Source organism: Gadus chalcogrammus, chromosome 15 (genome assembly GCF_026213295.1).
Source record: "Gadus chalcogrammus isolate NIFS_2021 chromosome 15, NIFS_Gcha_1.0, whole genome shotgun sequence".
NCBI lineage: Eukaryota > Metazoa > Chordata > Actinopteri > Gadiformes > Gadidae > Gadus > Gadus chalcogrammus.
Genome location: NC_079426.1, coordinates 3,843,264 through 3,862,893, shown reverse-complemented (window position 1 = coordinate 3,862,893; position 19,630 = coordinate 3,843,264). Strand labels below are relative to the sequence as shown.

General features: G+C 41.9%; 1 protein-coding gene across 1 annotated transcript in view; it reads right to left on the bottom strand.

Moving 5' to 3' along the window:
* The window catches only part of LOC130404927 (neurexin-1a-like), a 188,485-nt gene that overhangs the window by 154,883 nt on the left and 13,972 nt on the right, over positions 1–19,630 (bottom strand). Inside the window, exons 3-5 of the mRNA XM_056609876.1 lie at positions 17,472–17,489; positions 16,108–16,137; positions 14,775–14,822 (exon numbers count right to left, since the gene is read on the bottom strand). Coding sequence (XP_056465851.1) covers positions 14,775–14,822; positions 16,108–16,137; positions 17,472–17,489 — 96 coding nt within the window. The remainder of the gene's footprint in view (positions 1–14,774; positions 14,823–16,107; positions 16,138–17,471; positions 17,490–19,630) is intronic.

Below are 19,630 nucleotides of genomic sequence, written 5' to 3'. Positions count from 1 at the left end.
GCGCTGTCTTTACCACGGGGAGGTGTACGCGCTAATTACTGGAGGATTAATCACATGTTTGTCAGGACCCCTGCACAGCTCGTTGTTTGTTAGCAACGTCTCCTGTCACAATACCTCCCCTCTCGCCGTCACCTCTCACCGAACGCAAGAGAGAGAAACGCAGCGACACTCCCCGCATTGGCAGGCGGCCTCACGGATAGGGGAGGAAGGACTGGGGAGGAATACAGCCCCCATTGTGTCTGAAGGAGGACGAACAAACGCGCTGTCCTTGTAATAGCACACTCAATAATGACTTACTGTGAAGGATTGCTTCTAGGCGGTGCTAAGGTCAGCCGGGCTGTGGTCGGCCACTTTGTTATCGCAGCCTGGGTGGGCTAACTCAGCCCGCTGAATTTCGCCCACCACCACCATCATCAACCCAGCCACCCCCTGCTTTGGTTCTGCTCTGTATCGAATATAGCCTATACAATGGGTTGATATATCTGGTGTGCCCCATGGGGGATTGCATAGTGCTCCTCGTTGTCAAATGTGGGTGTGCAGCTGGTATTCTGTATCGGACATCCGTGTGTCGCGCTTTAAATCCTACAGCAGGGAGCGCCGGAAAAGAGTGGAACCATACTGCCGAGCTAAAGTGTATCACCGTTTCATGCAATAAACGGTTAAATCATCTGACATGAGTGACTCCTGACCGAACTTTATTCGCGGCTCTCCCTGCGATGTATTGTATACCTTAAAGATCCTCCACGCTGCACCTCGCTGTTCTCCATAGGTGTTGGGTGCCCAAGGTTACGCGGATCTGAGCTATAAACAGAACGCCGGTTGCCAGCCGCATCGACCCTCCGCCGCCCACCGCCCGCCGTCGACAGCTCAGAGCGGGCAGAACGAACCGCTCCGTCCCTATCGCGCTAATCAACCTTAGAGCACCTGGATCCTTCACAGTAGGCCGAGCGTCGGAGCTGGAAGAACTTGTGGGCAGCGAGCGACCGGAAAAAAACAAAAAGAAGATCTGAAAGGGCGAGTTTCCCTTCGTTGTTTTTGTTTAGGGAAGGGACACTTGATCTCATATTCCTGTTATCCCTGCAAGCAGCCTGGGCCCCTTCCGTCCCCCCCCCCCCCACTCCCCCCACTCCCCCCTCAACACTCCCCCCCACACACACACATCCTCCTGGCTCTCCTCCCTTGCCGCTGACCTCCCTCAGAGCGTCGACGGTCCTTGCAGCCGGCCATTAATAACCCCCACGGCCAGCTCCGTGCTGCCAAACAGAGCCGTGTTTTTCCTGTCATCCTGACACAAATTAATTCCCCTTATTTATCTCCTGGCACCAAGGCCGGCCTAACTGGAATAACTGTTTATGAAACAAAAGGACAAAGAATTATAGATGGCGTGTTCCTGATGACAAGGCTATTTGTTTCGTAAAATAAGGGCCGGGATAAAGTTTCGAAAACGATAATTGCGATAAAGGAAGTCTCCATAAATATCCGTGGAAATGTATGTATGTATGTATATATTCATGTCTCCGCGTACATATTTATGAATTTAGGAACATGCATCCTTCATGTTCCGTCTATGTATTTGTCGTGATCCGTTCGATGCATCATGTCCAATTATAAAGGATGGTTGTAACCTTCAACTCGTGCATTGAGACTACGAGTCAATGTGCAGGCCAACATAAAGAGATAGAGATAAAATATAAACTGGTTTCTGCTGAATTATAATGTTCCTAATCGAGTGTAGAAAAAACCGCTGCATGTTTACTTTTTAGAAGACTATGGTTAAGCAATAACTGAATGGAAAATTGCTTTTCTAAAGGAAAGAAAGTGCACTTATTTTAAAAAACCAGGCTATTTACAAGAGGTGTGTCTCAATGATGCCTTAGATCATCCAAATCAGATACAGCTAGTGCTGTTGTAAATCCTAGAGGTTTACAATTGCCCCAACTGAACAATAACAGAACAAAAACTAAATCAACAGAGGAAACCGCTGTCCATCACTGACGACATAGAGCAAAGAACAGGCTCCCCTCTCTCAAAATGGTCGCTACAGGACCGAGCCCCATCATCCTCACATTCAAATGTAACAGGCTTCAGCACCAATGACAGTGAAAAATGGTTTTAATAGCCGCAGAACAGTTTGTCAGCAGTGGGAAAAAAAAAAGAAGTAACACATTGCAAGGCTTTTCACCTCGTTTTTTGAATCCCCTGGGTTCTGCTGTAGCCACAGTCTCACACATTATTCTCTGTGTTTTATTCATTGGTGCAGGGTTTTGTATCATAATATTCAGGTAAAATTATTTTAAAAGTGTTGCATGGCAGCAATATATTTGGATTGGATACCTTCGCAGTGAGATGTGGCTGTTAATATTTGAAGATAAATTAAATTTTGGCTTGGCTGGATCTCTTGTAGAAGATAAAGACAAATTGGTTACTATTACGAAGCCGTTCCATGATAATTTGAGGTGACTCGATCAAGTGCTATTTTATTATGTGCACCAGATCACTGAAGGAAAATGGACTAACGTTTCAACCTTGTTGAAAAATCTATTCAAATATACTTCCTAATCGCATGCATATTGTCAAAGTGCTGTACTGTTCAAACAATAATTAAGGAATAATTGATTTGATATTTTTCAATCATGTATTTTCCCCTTCTAAAAGCTTACAGTGTATCCATCTGTTTCCAACGGTGTGGAATCATGTCTGGTCACTGACCTAGCCGTACACATGGGCAGAGTGGCGAAGCAATTAGACAACGGCAAACACGGTCCGATTACATTTAGACAAAGCACTTTATTTAGCAGCGGCGCTATACGATTCTATAGTGTTCCCGGCGATGTGATGAAGGGACTGCGGTTGCTCTCAGCCATAATTGTGCAGAACCCTAGCTAGCTGTCGTCTCTGGAGGGCAACAGCAGGCAGCTCAGGGGTGCGTTGTTATATTTCACACTTAATGATGCGCAAGGGATTCTCTGCTCCTATCTGCAAGTCTATTTTAGTCCCTGACATAGCCTCTAAATCGCGGCACAACAACAGATGCAGCAGTCGCTGGTACCAGTTTCTTTATTCCTCTTTAGGGTTAAGAGATATATATTAACTACGCATTTATTGAAATGCACAGCTGCATTAAATCCTGAAGGACTATTTAAAGAGATAAACAAGGACATATCACTCGCCGTTTTAAGCACAAGCGTTTTATCCACATTAATGTCTTATTCAGTTTGGTGTTGACTGTTTAAGATGCAGAGAATCACATCATGAAAGGCATACTTAAAAGGTAGAAATAATAGCCATGGTTTGCAAAAGTTGTTTCTTGGAAATAATTTATAAATTAATTCATTATAATTTAAAGTAGTAGGATTTCAGATTATTGGTGAGGAAATAAACATTGCTGCTGGTAAAACTATAGATCATTACGACAAAGTAAAAATGATTTTGCCTAATTAGGCGTGCTTACTTAGTAGAGTTGACTGTTTAGTTATGCCAATTTTATTCTCAAAAGCTAAACTGCTCATATTATCATTATTCAAATAATGACGAAATTATGTTGTGTATACTTAATCAAACTTCATATAATCAATAATATAATGCAAGAGTCTCTCAAACCTCATGTTTTTTGTCCTGGATTATAACAACAAATATCTGCTTGTCGCTATAATAATGATGATAGCTCTTGGACCCGCCAATCTTTCCCAAATAAATGGTTGTCACACACAACTTGCACTCAACAGTTTATTAAAAAATTATATAAGAATAATATATAATGTGAAAACAGGAAATCCTTAATGTGTATTGTCCATGTGATGCTTGCCATTTTATTCATTGGCATCAATGCTTATTTTGAGTTAAATTACAAAGGGGCTCCTAAACTTGATTACATTACTATAATGGAAACATTTGTTGTATACATAACCTGTATATACCTGCATATAAAATGTATGAATATTTTATAACTGACATAATGGATAAAAAAATGTGCATGACCAAACAGCTTTGTTTGCATGTTATGTACAAAAGATTTTTCTCAAAATTATCAATTAATTAATCAATGATTACATGAGGATTACACAAGGTTTGTGCAAATATGATTTGCATGAATGCTTTTCTCAAATTTCAAATCTACAATATAGCAGGGCTAAATCCCAATGGTCGGAATTAAAGTTAAACCCAAAAATGAGGTCATTTTTGGTATATCACATGTTACTCACTTTAGTATATTATCCGATTTTAAAGTATATTTTTACTCCGTCCTATCCTATACCATTGTTGTCTGGTTGAATTTCGATCTTAAGTTGGATCTAACTTTGAATTTTAAGAAAACAAAGTAATACCTGGCAGATATCTCAGCCTTGATCTCCAAAGGAAAGTATGCACACGCATTTTATACTCTGTCAGATACAATAAATCTTGCAATTCTGTGATGGAATAGCGAAAAATAAAATGTACTGGAGAATGAGGGCTGTTGTCTCTGCAACCGGCTCCACAAAATGCTGCATTCAAAACTCATATATCACTATCACTTTTCTGTCTGAATGTCACATCAGATTGGAAAAGTAGTATAGCAGAAGATTGTTGGTCTCCTCTTTTCCAAACAATTGCTTATAAGTAGAGGGGGATGCAGATATTATTCAAATGATAGACCAATCCTTGAGACTCATAGAAAGATTTCTTTGGTCATAAATATGCAGCATGGGTTTAATTAATGAAAGGTTGTGTGGAAAGGCTGCCTTTTCTAGCTCGAATGGTGCATATATTTTAACAAGAACGTGTCAGGAAAGGCCATCCAAAGCCATGCATATGGGCCAATTATATAGTTTTTGACAGCTTCTAAAACAGTGATACACATGTTTAAGCAAAAGGGTTGAAGCAAAAATGGAGTAGAAACATTCTCTACACTATAACTATTTTCTGTATTTAATTCTAATTCTGTATTTGAATGTTCTCATTAACAAATTGAAATAAATATTTATGAAGGCTTCATAATCAAAGGGGAATACGTTACTGTTTGTATATACATTATAATATGGTGCCTTCTTCTTACCACAAACTGAAAAGCTTCAATTGAGCCAATCAATTACGTAAAAAATAAATGAACCGTCGTCTTTGCACTCCAAAGAAATAGCGTCTTATGTTGATTCACTTTCATGATGATTTAAGGTAAATAACGTTATTTGCCTGGACAATCAGGAAGCAACATTTATTTAAACAAAAATATCTTCCTAGGTGTCAGGATAAGCCGCATCATGCTGAAAACAGTACGAAAACAGTGCTGACTCACAAACTACATAAGATCAATGTGTAAGATACAATAGAGTAAGATATGTTCAAAAATTAGGGGGCAGAAGTTAGGAGTGAAATAAGCAGGGGTTCAGAGTTAGTGAGAGAAGGTTGCGGTATAATGGGAATGCAAGTATGGCTTTAAAAGGGTTTTGTCCCTCGGGGCCTGTCGCGCTTGAGTATAATGACTCTCAGAGCAGACCTCCTGAGATAAATTGCCACTGACCCCCAATGGGTTTTCCAGGGCAGGCTGGGTTCAAAATGGACCATTCAATTTCCCCCCAGAACCTTGCCATTTCCTGGACATGCCTGATTTGAAAAAGCGTTTTTTGGTTGCTCCTTTCTCTTTTGTTGTCAGACACAACTAGTTGTTTGTCTATCCACACCATTAGCTGTATGGGCTCTGGTTTAAATTAGCCATGGCTGCGGCTACATGTTCAGTCTTATGTAGGCTACGGCCAGGAACATGTGAGGGATGATAAGGGAGGATTCCTGTGCATGCTGTTCTCTCATGGCTACCAGGAGATACAGCTGCACTGTGCCGCTTCAATCGAAGACCGAGGAAGATTCACAGGAAGTCAAAATTAATATTTATCACACAGAGTTTTCCTCAAACATGAATAACACTGTATCCATTCTCTGAGCTTCTGTCTGCACGGAAGGCATTTCGGACGGTATAATGGGACAATATATATTAATCTCTCAACCTCTTTGAAGGCTGCCAAGCCTTGGGCCACTTGGTGGTCATAAATTACCAATACAAAGCAGACCTTCAGTAGTTTGCTCTTCTAATAACATAGCCATTGTGTATGGCATATTTCCTCCACTATCGTTTCATCAACACATCGTGATATGAATTCCATATTCCACAAGCCCTTTGGTGAAATATGGCAGTGTGAAATGACAGGCAAATGATGGGAGCCAGACTTAAAGAGTGGAATATTGGTGTTTCACTGTGATCCATTCTCTGTTCAGACTTCTCCAGTCCTTTCTGTCGAGCCAGGGAAAGGGGGGCTTTTTTTTTTGTTATCACTGCAGCGTCTCTCAGGCATCGACCGGCGGTATCGATTCTGAGCAGATTTCCTTCCACTCTATCTGGGGAACCAGAGGAGCCTGATTCATATTGATCCAACCTTTTTTATTCCCCATTCTCACTTTACCTATTGCGATGGGAAAAATCATATTCTTGTTTTTCTTTTTTTTTTGTATTTTCTATAATGGTGTTTACTGAGGGACGTTGATAAATATTAATTTAAAGTTTTCTGTTGTTTTCACTTATCCTCGTGACCTAGAGAGAAGACAGCCTCCGACAGCCAAACCTCACCCGAGACAAACAGTCCATTATGACAGTCCACAGACGTAGAGGCAGGCCTCCACTTAACCAATGTAGCCGTTTTGAGCGAGTGAATGTAAGACTGCATTAGTTGGGCACAAGGAGCCACAATTTGTCCATCTGGCCCAGCAGGCTTGAAACTATATTATGTTTCTTGATAAAAAAAACTCAAATATCCTTCCCATATCAATATGCCTTTTTCTTAATGTAAATGTATTTTTAATAGTCAGATTAAGGCCCAACCCCATTTCTACCCCTTACCCCTTCCCCTTACCCCTCCCCCTTGTTTTGAAGGGGTAAGGGGAAGGGGGAAGGGGAAGGGGTGAAGGGAAGGCGTAAGGGGTAGAAATAGGATTGGGCCTTAGGCCCAATCCTATTTCTACCCCTTACGCCTTCTCCTTACCCCTTCAAAACAAGGAGAAGGGGGAAGGGGAGGGGGAAGGGGTAAGGGGTAGAAATGGAATTATCCGGTATCATCCCTTGAGCAGCAAGTCTGACTGCCAGCCCTCAGGGTCTCCAAAGCCCTCGTGAAATAAACCATGCACATTAGCTGACGTCATCCTACCCCACGTGATCCCAAAGACGCCTTTAAGGAGCGCAAATCTGAAGATGGATATGAGACAGATATGTCTACCACACACACACACACACACATACACCCACCATAGGATCAAGGAGGGTCTGGATGAAATCAAAATAATTGACTAACTTATGATAGGGTTTGCTCCGGATCTTGGTGTCTGTTGCGACTCCACCCGGTATCAGATTGTTACCAAATTGAATTGTGCCTAAAGGCCATTCAGGCCTTTTCACTTTTATGTGTTTTTTGTCCATCCCCTACTCCCCTGCTAGCCTGGTTCTACCAGACTCTCGTACTTCACTTCATTTCATTTCATTTGAACAGAGAGTCTGGACCTAGTTTAAAATGATTGGATCTGCCCAGTGCCACTCTGGATCTGCCATAACCAATCGCTAACGTTTGGTTGTGACGTATGTCATGCGCCGGGAATCACACGCAGGTTGTACACAAACCAAACACCTTGCGCGTCTGCACGAAAATGTCCGTCAACGACAGCTGCAGGTTTTGTTCGTCGAATTTAATTTATCAGGGAAAAATTGCACATTGTAAATCAACGACCGACCTACAACAACAACTCAAACTGGCGTACGACTTTATCGTCATTGTTCTCAGACACGCCCTCTGTTCGCTGATTGGTGGCCGCTGTGGCGGCACCAGAAAACCAAATTACATAGAGCAGGTCCAGACCTAGTACTGAAGGGAAATTCAAATTGAGCGGAAGTACTTAGGCGGGCGGAGCCAGGCTACTCCCCTGCTACATCCCTTCTAAAAACAATCTCTAATAGCAAAACAAGATAAAAAAATATATATATCTTTTTTTGTTTACTTTATAATAATGTATTATTATTATACAGTAATCAATTCTGATGGATGCGTTTAAATACAGCAAATGATTTACAGTTGTTTATGAAATAGGATTAGGTCATATTAGCGCTCTACTCAAGTGTGATTAATTAGAATTAAATCTACGTTTCCGACCCTCTCAGATTGGCTGTGACGCTGTTTAGGAGCCAGATCCAGTCTCACGCTCGGCAATAATTTTGAAGATATACAAAGCTAATGTACATTATCAAACATTGAGTACCACATCAAATATTTATTAAAGATCCAAGTTGTAAGATTCAGAAACCTGGATCTGTAGAAACGAGCGGTGAGGTTGCAGATTACCTCAAACTGAAGCGCCCCGCTTCCCCGTCCCTTTCAAACTACGGTGGCCTGTAATGGCCTGTACTGGCCTGTACTGGCTGCCACTTAATTCTAATCCCTACACCTTTGATAAAATATATTGATATGATACTCAATGTTTGTATTTTACATGTACAAACATTGAGTGCCAAATCATATGATAAACAATATTGACATGATACTTTTATTGATCATATTTTCCTGGATTATCACGTTTGCTAATAGCCTGGCTCCGCCCGCCTACGTACTTTCGCTCAATTTTCATTTTAATTCCGCAAACCCTACTACATGTGGGTTTGCGGAATATTCGCAGGTTTTCTCCGGACAAATTTTGCCGGTCAAATCAGCGAAAAGAGGGAGTGGCTGAGAACAATGACGTTGAGGTTGTGCGTTAGTTTGAGTTGTAGTCAAACGTTAGCGATTGATTATGGCAGATCCAGAGTGGCACTGGGCAGATCCAATAGTTTTAAACTCCGACAGACACCCACCTTCAAGTGAGTTAACGTTTGTCAATGGAGAGTGGCCAGACTCTCTGTGCAAATGAAATTAAGTACGAGAGTCTGGTAGGACCAGGCTAGTTGGCTAAACCCTCCAATCACACAATCCAGAAATGAAATGATCTGTTGGCTGGCTGTTTAGCATGATGGATGCTGATGAGCAGGGTCTGCTTGGCGCTCTTAATGGGAAATGTGCGAACCAGAGACGACAAGATTCGATCAGCAAACAAGCAGTGCTTTGGATCATAGCAAAAAATGATTTGCATTCCATTGATTCACAATCAATTCTAAAATTCCACGTCGGCGCCACACAGATGCTCGAAAGTACGTCTGTTAGTCTGGTTAGGGCTGCTGCTAGCAACCCAGGGAGCAGCAGAACCCTCCACGAAACACCGCTAATGGAATGCAGCCGGTCGGCCAAACCAAGTAAACGTGCCACAAGCAAATGAACGACTTCAATTGCAAAAACGGACAGCTGTGGACTGCAGGCCCATTAACGTGTGGGAAGACATGAGGTGGATAGAGGGGGATTGAAACTACGTCCACCGACACTCACCTACATTCCAACCTCAAGAAGCAACATGGGCAACAAAGTCCACAATTTGTGTGACTCAGAGAAGAAGAAAAAAGTTGACATTGGCCCAAGCCGAGCGTGTTGTGCTGACCGGGGAACACTGGTCCTTAATGTGTAAACATAGCTACTTAGGTGTTTCAGCACACCTAATCGATAACCTTAACGCTGATGAAGACGGAGGGGACGCACTAAGCAGATGCCCGCGCAAACGATTGCCTTACGGTGGCGAGGAATTGAAGACGTGAGGATAAAGGCCCCATCTGTCGACGGTGCACTCAACATTCAACGGCGGCAGTGAAGACTCTTCCTTTCGCAACCTATACCATGGACAGCTCAAATTATATAGAGGGCCTGCTGTCAGTGTATGAATGGGTGAATGTGAGGCAATGATTGTAAAGCGCTTTGAGTGGCCACCGGCCCAAAAGGCGCCGTATAAATGCAGTCCATCTACCATAGCTTTTACAAGTCGGTGACGCTGACCACAGCCGACGAACAGCACACAGTCTCCAGGTACGTCCCTGCAGCTCTTTCTGTGTGTGTGTGTGTGTGTGTGTGTGTGTGTGTGTGTGTGTGTGTGTGTGTGTGTGTGTGTGTGTGTGTGTGTGTGTGTGTGTGTGTGTGTGCGCTGTGCGCCTGGTGACCAGCGAGACATAAGGGACAGAGCTACGAGTGATAATTAAAAAGGAAAATTAAATGTTGCCGGTATGTGACTGAGCTTCTTGGGGGTGATGACAACGTCTCGTGCTCTGGGGTGCTCAAAGCACTCTGCCATCTGAATCACACCACAGACATCTCAGATAACCAACCCACCTACGCTGTGCGCTTCAAGACTGCCTTCGAGCGAGACCTAGCCGCACGGGTGACTGTAACCAGCGTCCCAAGCCTGCCTCATTCCTCGACCCCAGGTTAAGGACCTAAAGTACCTCCCAGGTGGAGAGGGAGAGAGGATGTGGACCAGGCCGGAGGAGGGGCTTCAGATGCAGCACAGAGAGTTTCCACAGACCTCAGATGAGCCAGCAAAGCAGAAAATCCTCCTTGAGTGATGGGTTCGGATTCTGAGTCAGACGAAGACATTGTGCTACTTAGACCTCTCTACAGCTTATATGCGAAGCCAACCCACACAGCATAGAGGAGAGTCCACTGCAGAGGTGGTCTTCACACTCTGAGGCCCGTGAAATGGTGTCTTCTCTGCCTAGTAAGTATCTGGCCACCACTGCATCGTCTGTGCCATGTGAGAGGCCCGTTTCCTCTCACTTGGCACATATTCAGAAAAAAAAAGGTAAGCCTTGCATTTGGACAACGTCGTGTATTCCCACATTGGAGTATACTTGACATTTAGCATTAAGAAAGTAACCACATTTAAGCATATTCGGAAAGTGTGATTAATTAATTGGCCAATTCTTTTTTTCGTTTGACAGCCCCTACTAAGCACTTAGCTATTGCAGAAATACTGACGGTACACTGCAGAGAACTAGACAACTTTAGACTTTTTCTTAAAATCAAGTATTATATATACACACACTTCAAAAGGTTGTGCTAGAAGACAGTGTTTAATTTTTGAATGTGATTGCAAATAGAGCAGGTTTGCAGTTAATGAGACCGGCTGCCACTGATAGATAAATTAACTGCTTAAAAAGAACAGGGATAGCTTAGAGGCATTCGCTATACAATTTGGTTGGGTATTTAACATAACCATTCCCTTAAGCATTATTAAAAACAAAAACCCCAGCAGGACTCTGAAATGTTAGTGAAGCTTAGAAAAAGAAAAAAACAGGTAATGAACTCATTTGGAGGTAAGAAGGGACATTGAAAGGTAATGCCATTAGATCATTCTAATTGTCTCCCTGTTAAGGTTACCGTTGAAAATTAGGGACCTGGACTTCTTGCAAGCGCGTGATACAGGCACATTTTTTTCAAATGTTCTGACCGCTGGAGGGAAATGGGGGCTATGTTGACATATTTTGTTTTTCTTATACCCAGCGTTGAAACAGTAAACCACATAGCTAGAATTAAACCTCTTATGATACATTATTATGAGTGACAAAAGAATGCAGGGCTGGAGTAAGGATTAAGGTGGTTACGTTTTTATCCACCGTACAGCACTCCAGAAACGGAGGTCAATAGTGACATATGAAACACTTTTAAAATGACGTTGATTTCCTGTCAACAGCCGAGGTTGAAATCGCGTCCTAAACTAAACCTTCCCTCCCTCAAAATAATCTCTATCTATATATATATCATTTACTTTGAAATCTATAATTTACATATGTAGATACATTGAAATCTATAATAGATATATATTATACATGCTCAAACGCTCTAGATTTCAATGTCGAGGGAGAAACAGTGGAGCTGAATGCATGAGACGGATCCCACTTCTAGGACTCATGAGAAACTACAAACGAAACATCTTTTGTGGATTCCACACACACCACATGGCACTGTGTTGCCTGTCAAATAAAGAATGCAGTCAGGCCTTTGACATGCCTTCATGCTGACTCGCTGTTCTATAGTGATGCTCTGGGGTTATGTGGTGGATATGCTGCCTTCAAAGACACACACACACACACACAAACTAACACACTCTCTCACATATATTCCAATATGTGGTTACCTATATAACAGCCTTTCTGAAGTATGTAGCACTATTCCAAACTGAAACCCAAGCACTTAGCCTCTGAATTATATGAAAAGGGTTCAGAATATTTCAGAATAGAAAGCCATACAGATAGATTTGAAAATACACTTGACAACACTAGCTAATGGGAAGTGTAATTCTCAACAGCAAGTCACTGAAGATGTTACAGCTTTTAAAATGCGAGTTACTTCTCCATTACAATGTCGATGAGTTAATAGGTAAAATAACTTTAAAAGCTTTTACTATTATGGAAAGCTAGAATTAAATGTAATGGACATTAACAGCCTTTATAAAAGACAAAGCCCATTTTGCAAGTTAATGTTGCACGTTAATATTTTTTAAACATTATCTAACCTTTCAATGCTCTTAGCAGTTATGATTGAGTGAAGCTTTACAAGCGATTTGGTGCCAATCAAAACGAGTCTTGTTGGACACGGTTTGCACTGATTTAATCTTCGGGGCTTTAACCTTCTCATGTGGTTGATGTATGACCCAGCTCAGTAATTACAAATTTCAACGAAAAAAAGCCATGTCTCATGTGTTTCAAATGGAACTTGCGGGCATTTGTAACACCCAACCGACAGAAACCACGTCGCAGCAGGGGATTGAACCGGCAACCCTGAGAATGGAGCACGGGCGTTCTAACCGCTAAGCTGTGAGAAAAAATTACAAAAATAATGGGCTCGGCTTCTAAAACTAGGTTGGAGGGGGTTGCATATTTAGTGGCGTGAGGCAATTACCTTGGATGTGGTGGATTGAAATATTGGGCTGAAAGTTAACCTAAAATTAGTTCATGTTTTGCAACATACCCCTGAGACGGACATGTTATAGCCAGAAAAACTGTAAGAGGGGATGGTTGAGCTTGAGGCTGTGTCTGTGTTGTCAACCTCCCCTCCAGGTGTTTCTACACATTGTTCCCCGATAATAGAGGGTAATGTCACACTTATTCCTAATGACTCATTATCTTGCGCGTCATTTTGGTCTACGCGTGTTGGTAGCCTTGTTCTTCATCCCAGCAGCACCCTCTGCTCCGAATAGTCTGCAGTTGATCTTCAAGTTCAAGGATTTGTAAACTCTCTCTGAATTTAAAGCGCTTTTTAAATAGAACGGTGGATAACTCCAGCGGTACTTGTTTTCCCTTTGTAGTATTTTTAAGCCTATGAAACTCCTATTTTTATATTGCCATTTAATGTCGCAATATCAGTGTCTTTTTGTGCTGCTAGGTTGGCCAGGTACCCCCCCAACCGAGCAGCCGATCTCAACAGGACCAACGTGGTTGAATAAAGTTTGAATAAGAAGTAAAACTGGGGACTTCGGAAAAAAACTGAAAGAAACTAAAACCCTTAATGGAAATTCCTGATTTGCATTAGAAAAGGGCCACTTTTCAAAGCCTTTACCTTCCCCGTAACCACGTCTCTCTGTGGTACAACGACTTATTCCACGCCATGCTCGGGGGTTTCCCGTAATCCACCCGCAATGACAAGCTTAACGCAGTAAACATACAGAATCCATCCTCAGAGCTCCAGCACTGAAGTCCGGGATAAGTGGGTGACATTGAAAGGTAGATCCGTATGAAGACTACACAAAACCCCCTTTTTCCTCCATAATGAACTGCACCCAGACGATGTCCCTTCTGCTAGAGCCGATTGCAAAGAACTATGGATAAAGATGTGCCTGCGTGGCTATGGATGACTGAACTTGTGCTTACATAATACAGGAAGCAGCTCGCAGGCTTGCTTGGTTTAGTGACCTTGCTGCTGCATCAGCATTCGCTCCCTGTGGTTCGCCTTCTGCTGCCTTCGAGCCACGACAGACCGGGCCTTACAGTAGAACACCTTGGATCTGGTATATTGACGTAACGTTGTATCTTTTCAACCGGATGAATAGTAAGAGCATGAAAAGCCATGATGATATCTTCATAACCATGACATTACATGGACACAAAGCAGCGTCATATAGGCTGGCAAAAGGTCTCCAGACACTTCCAAACAGTTCGATTTCATCACGATGGATGCGTGCGCCGTCGCAGTCCACCGCGGATCGGAGGAAAACGTTTTTAGTTTTAAGATAAACAACTTACCTTGTAAGATGGTGGTCACCCAATACAACTACATGCATATCACTGGTGTGTGACGATGACACAATAGTAACAATGGGTGTATATTAGTCAGTAATTAGGTAATTAGCCATTTTTCAAATATCCCATTTCTCCATATCTTCAAAGTAGTAAAGCAAACTTTTTGTGTTCAGCGGTCAGAACTTTGAAGCCTTACCTGTTCAGCGAGTGCATATAAGGTTTCATAGGTAGTATTGAACGTAGACCACAACATGACTTAATGGTTGAAATGGGGCATCACTTGTTTTTCTGAATTAATGAGCAATGCAAATAGCAAGTACATCACAGTAGCAAAGGTGGCAAATAAATCATGGATATAAATGTTAAAGATTTGGTATCAATTAATTATGAAGCCGAAAGGATTATGCAGAACGAGAGTTATCCTCTGTAATGCGTGTACTTAGTCAACCTACCACCCATAATCTTGATACTCAAGTCCCACTTGTCAAAGAAACGACTTATAATTGAATACATGAATCTTGAACATTGTATCCATGGTTGCTGCAGACATTAGCCATCAAAAACACATTGAAAAGCTACACTTAACCGACACTTAATGCAAATAATAACACATGTTTACCTTGAATGCTCAGTAGGGACCTTAGTAGCCAAGTTTCCCCTCTTTGCCCTGAGGAGGAGAGTCAAATGGCAAAAATCAGAAGTCCACTTACCCCTAGGGGAGCGATGTCAGGCTGTCAGCCAGGACGGGGGGCCCGGCGCACTGTGGGGGGGCCCGGCGCACTGTGGCAGGGCCGCGACTACGGGGCCCTGCACCCACGGTTTGAGCCATAGACGGAGCCGTGTTTACCATCGCAGTGGGGTGGTGCTGGTGTTAGCTTAGCTAACGTCTGCGTTTCGAACCATGCACAGTGCGTACAGAAAGCCGTAGACACAGCGGGTGATGGTGGTGAGAGGCAATGCGGATGCAACACCTTACCTGAGACACCGTTTAGGTACATTTTGCAAAGAAAGCGATAGAGAAAAATGGCAATGACTGTATATACTTACACGGTGTCTAAGTATATAATGGCACAGACACTTTCCTGTACAGTCAGGTGAATAAATGCAGTTAAAAAATAAAATTAAATAAAGTACCTTTACTTTTACCTATGAAATTTGATGAAATGTTCCATGAAAGCAGAGTCCAGACAAAACAAGAAGAACAAAAAGGAGAGGAGACACCAGTAAGTGTCACGGTCAAGTGGGGAAACAAACAGAGGAGAGAGAGAGAGATGCTTGATGGCTTCCTTTATGTATATTAATATTAATAATGCATCTGGCATTTGAAGAAGAAGAGGGGTCGATGTGACAGGAAAATGAATCGTAGAGGCGGGGCGCATCCCTGTGTTGCTGAACGGCGTCGTATGAAGAGATGTGCAGCAACTTCAAATGCAACCGACTGCTCGTTTCTGACTTTGATATATGAACTTGTGTTTAAATTAAACTGTGTCATCGCCTAAGGGGATGACACAATCATGCATTATATCCGAGGAATGTAATTGGAAATTTTGCCATTCATTTGAACAACATCCATTTAAAAAACTATATCTGGAGGTTGGATGTTTTTAAATGAATCAAAAATAATACCAAAGCTGATTAATGTACAGCAGTGATAAGGCACCCCAACGGAGGGGGGGGGGAGTTTAAAGCTCAAAGAGTATGGAAAAAGAGGTCACATCAGAAAGAAAAGACGGAAAAAAAAACGAAATAGGTCATTTAAAATAACAGGCCATATCTGTAGCTTCAAGTCTCTTTGCACAAGCTTCATTAAAGTGGCAGACAGTCACAGTTCGGAGTACAACAGGACACATTAAGGAAGATAGAACATAGTAGAGAGGGAGGAGGAGGAGGAGGAGGAGGAGGAGGAGGAGGAGGAGGAGGAGGAGAGGGAGGGAAAGGAACAGAGCTCATACCTTGGTCGCCCATCATCAGGTGTGCCAGACCTTAAAGGAAAACAAGAGCACAGTCAGCAGAGAGCAAGGGATCATGGGAAGGCATTGTCACACTAACACACGGGCATCCGCTTTGTTATCGTTTGGTTTACTGTGGATGCCTGGTTTGGGTAAGGGAAGAGTAGGGACAGAGGTGTGGGGGGGGGGGGGGGGGGGGGGTCTGACAGACAAGGCATGATGAGCATTCAGCTAACCACACTGGTTACAATGCGTCATCATTATTCACTTACTAGAGGTCATTCAGAAATACAGTTTGGATTCGCTTTGGGCCCACATGAGAAGCCAAACATCAGAAGTGATCGTCTCAACTCAATGTTTTTAAGGGAGGTTGAACAACCGAAGACTTAAGAACACTTTATTGAATATTCACAAAACATGAAAAGTAATAGTGTAGTGTACCAAAGTATAATAGACGCCATACGTTTATACTACATAAGATGGCGGTAGTATAGACGCTATATGTTTCTACTCTTGAAGATGGATGGTACAATTGAATCACTGCGTTAGATAAAGATCTAAAACATCTTTAACATGGAATCAGACTTTGCACTTAGCAAAGGCCTGTTCAGCATGCACAGCATTTACTTTGTGTGGGTCAGCTTTTCCATTTCCTGTCCATCGATTTTTATTTTGGCTGATTATTAAAACACACTTCTTTAGTCCTGTGGTATGGCAAAAATGTCCATACCACTGACTTTTACTAGAAGTATAATTACTGTAACTTGGAGCAATTATCTGCCAGTTATTTGTGTGGCTTTCTAACAACTGGTGCCTTATTAGCTTTGACTTTGGCTTGGACTAATATTGATAGTTTATGCAAATGCGCTCTTGTTTTCAGAGCCTAAATGGATTTTTCCAACAAACTGAATAAATTAAGAACTATGATGTTGTGTATTTTATGCTAAAAGTTGACCAATATTTTTAACATCAAGCCAATTTACAACAAAAGACAAACCTCGACAAATGAAAATAAACAATTAACCTGTATTGATTCAAGGCGCATAGTTCCAATCCATCATGGTTATCCAAGGGCTAAATAATTGCATACATCGACTAACACAGCGAAGCATCAAGAGTCTTCCATATCATTCTGAAATCTCACTTTATTCGAATGGATTTCCAACCATGGGACTGAATCGGCCTTTATTCTTCCAGAAAAACACGGACTGAGACCTACCGTTCCAGGGGGCACCAGTGTGTCATTATCAACCCTACAAGATGTCCTACGCAATGTCTTTAACAGAATCCCTAAACCCATTAAAATGGGTACAGCTCCACAAAGCACAGACACAGAACAGAGCGGTGTTTCTCCTCAAAATACCCACCTTCGGCAGCAGCATCCTCTGCAAGCACGGCCGGGTGGGGAAAGAAAGAGGGAGACATTCATTAAGCAGCATGCAGACAAGCACTGGCTGTTGCATGTGTTCCCCATGCAAGTCTTAAACATCACGTGCAGAATGTTTGCCCTATAGTAACCCTTGCTGAAAAGGCTTTGATTTTATTAGAAGATAATCGTTAGTCAATTAGTTTTCAGCCGCCTGGCGTTCCCGTCTGAAATGTATGGGCCTATGTATTCGGCCTGGTGAGTTCGGCTTGGGGTTGTGGGGTTGTGGGATTGAGGCGTGTTTAGGGTTTGACTGGATAAGGTAGTCTCTGGATGCGTTACTTGTTTTGAATTAAGCTGAAAGGCTTGTTTTAAGATGACATTAACCATATTACCATGCTAGGGATTAGATGCTAAATATACTGTCATTAGAATATAAGCCCCGATAAAAATCATTATGATCGCGTGTCAAGTGGGTTATGTTTGAGTATTACGTCTAAACTCTCTCATCTTAGGCTATATCTCATTAAATGTTCCTATTAACATTTATTTATCATACCTATTCCTCATTTTGACGCCTCCTGAAACACATCTAAATTATAACCTTTAAACATAGAATTACTATACCAAGGCAAAGTGACTTGCAATCGCACCAATCATAGTTGATTTTGCCAAAGTGAGATTGTCGATGCACAGTGAAGTTATTGTGAGTGCACTGGCACTATAATTATCTGTTGCATATCAGTGAATAGAACTGCAATAAAGCAAATATGCGTGATAAATGACATGCTGCATCTGTGAAATGAAATGCATTCAGTGTGATGAGATGTGAAACATGCATCACACTTAAGATGAATAGTTTTAAATAACCAGGTTGCCTTAAACGCATCTTCGTCTGAGTCAGATCAAAAGTATATTCAATGTAAAGATGATTAAAGACGAATAGCGATGCCTGCAGAAGAAAAACACTGAAAGGTATGAAAATGAAGAAAATCCATGAAAACCTAGTCTTCCGTCTCGAACGATTCGTTCATTTTTAATAATTATCATTCAAATCCTACGTCAAGCTAGTCAATTAAAAAGTAAATTACTCTAATATTTGAAATATCCACAATTCAGATGTATTAACTAAGAAAAGGCAACAAAGCCTTTTATACAAATCAAAACAAACAAACCTCCTACCTCTTTTTAAGAGTTGCTTGCCCAGATTCAACAGATTTACAGACTCAGAACTTACCATACCAACTGCTTCTCCCTCTGAATAAGACATCATGCACGCACACAAATCTAAATCATCATTTTGTGAACAACTTACAAAACAATAATACAGTGCAGCCGACTTTGTATCGACCTCCATGACTACATGGTCCATTCGTGGTCAAGTTCTGTGTGTGGACCATGGAGCTAAAATATCAGATTACTGACGGAAGTCTGGGTGACAAGCTGACTGGAAGTCCATCACAATAACAGGTCTAGGTGGTGATTTGAGGTCTCCAATTAGTTTAACACGTGCATGTGTTTGTGGTGGTGGTGGTTGGCGGATGGCGGTGGTGATGATGGGAGGAAACTGGAGAAGCCAATAGAAAACCACAGAAGAAACACACTGAAGCAGCAAGGAGTCAGTTCTAGCCACTATGCTAATCCTCGTATATCCTCGATTGAACCACCGGAATGGGTTGGATAACGCATCGGTTAAATTTGTACTTTGTTCACAAAAGGAGGAATTTAATATGAGACCTTACCTAATCAGCCCCCTGGCTAACCTCAGGACTCCAAACAAAGGGTTATGGTAATGATTTGTAATAAATGCGTCTGGCAAAGCAATCTATAACTTACACATATTTATAGTGGCATTCAAATGAGACATTATTGCGGTGAGCTCAGGTTTAATAGTATGCAGTTTTTATTTTTGTTTTGCAGTGAATGGGAGAGTACAGTTTATCGCAGTGTAGTGCTTCCCTTTCTTTAATTATTTGTTATTTAAGCAAACATTTTTTAGATTACGACATGAGCATGATCAGTAACTTTAAATCTAAGATGAGTTAAGAAGGTGCATGCCGGAATTCCTATAACAACTGTGAACATGAGCGTAACAAAGAATCCCCAAAAAGGGTAGATGCTGATATAATACCAGCTATGTCTATTTTCAAATGTAAATCA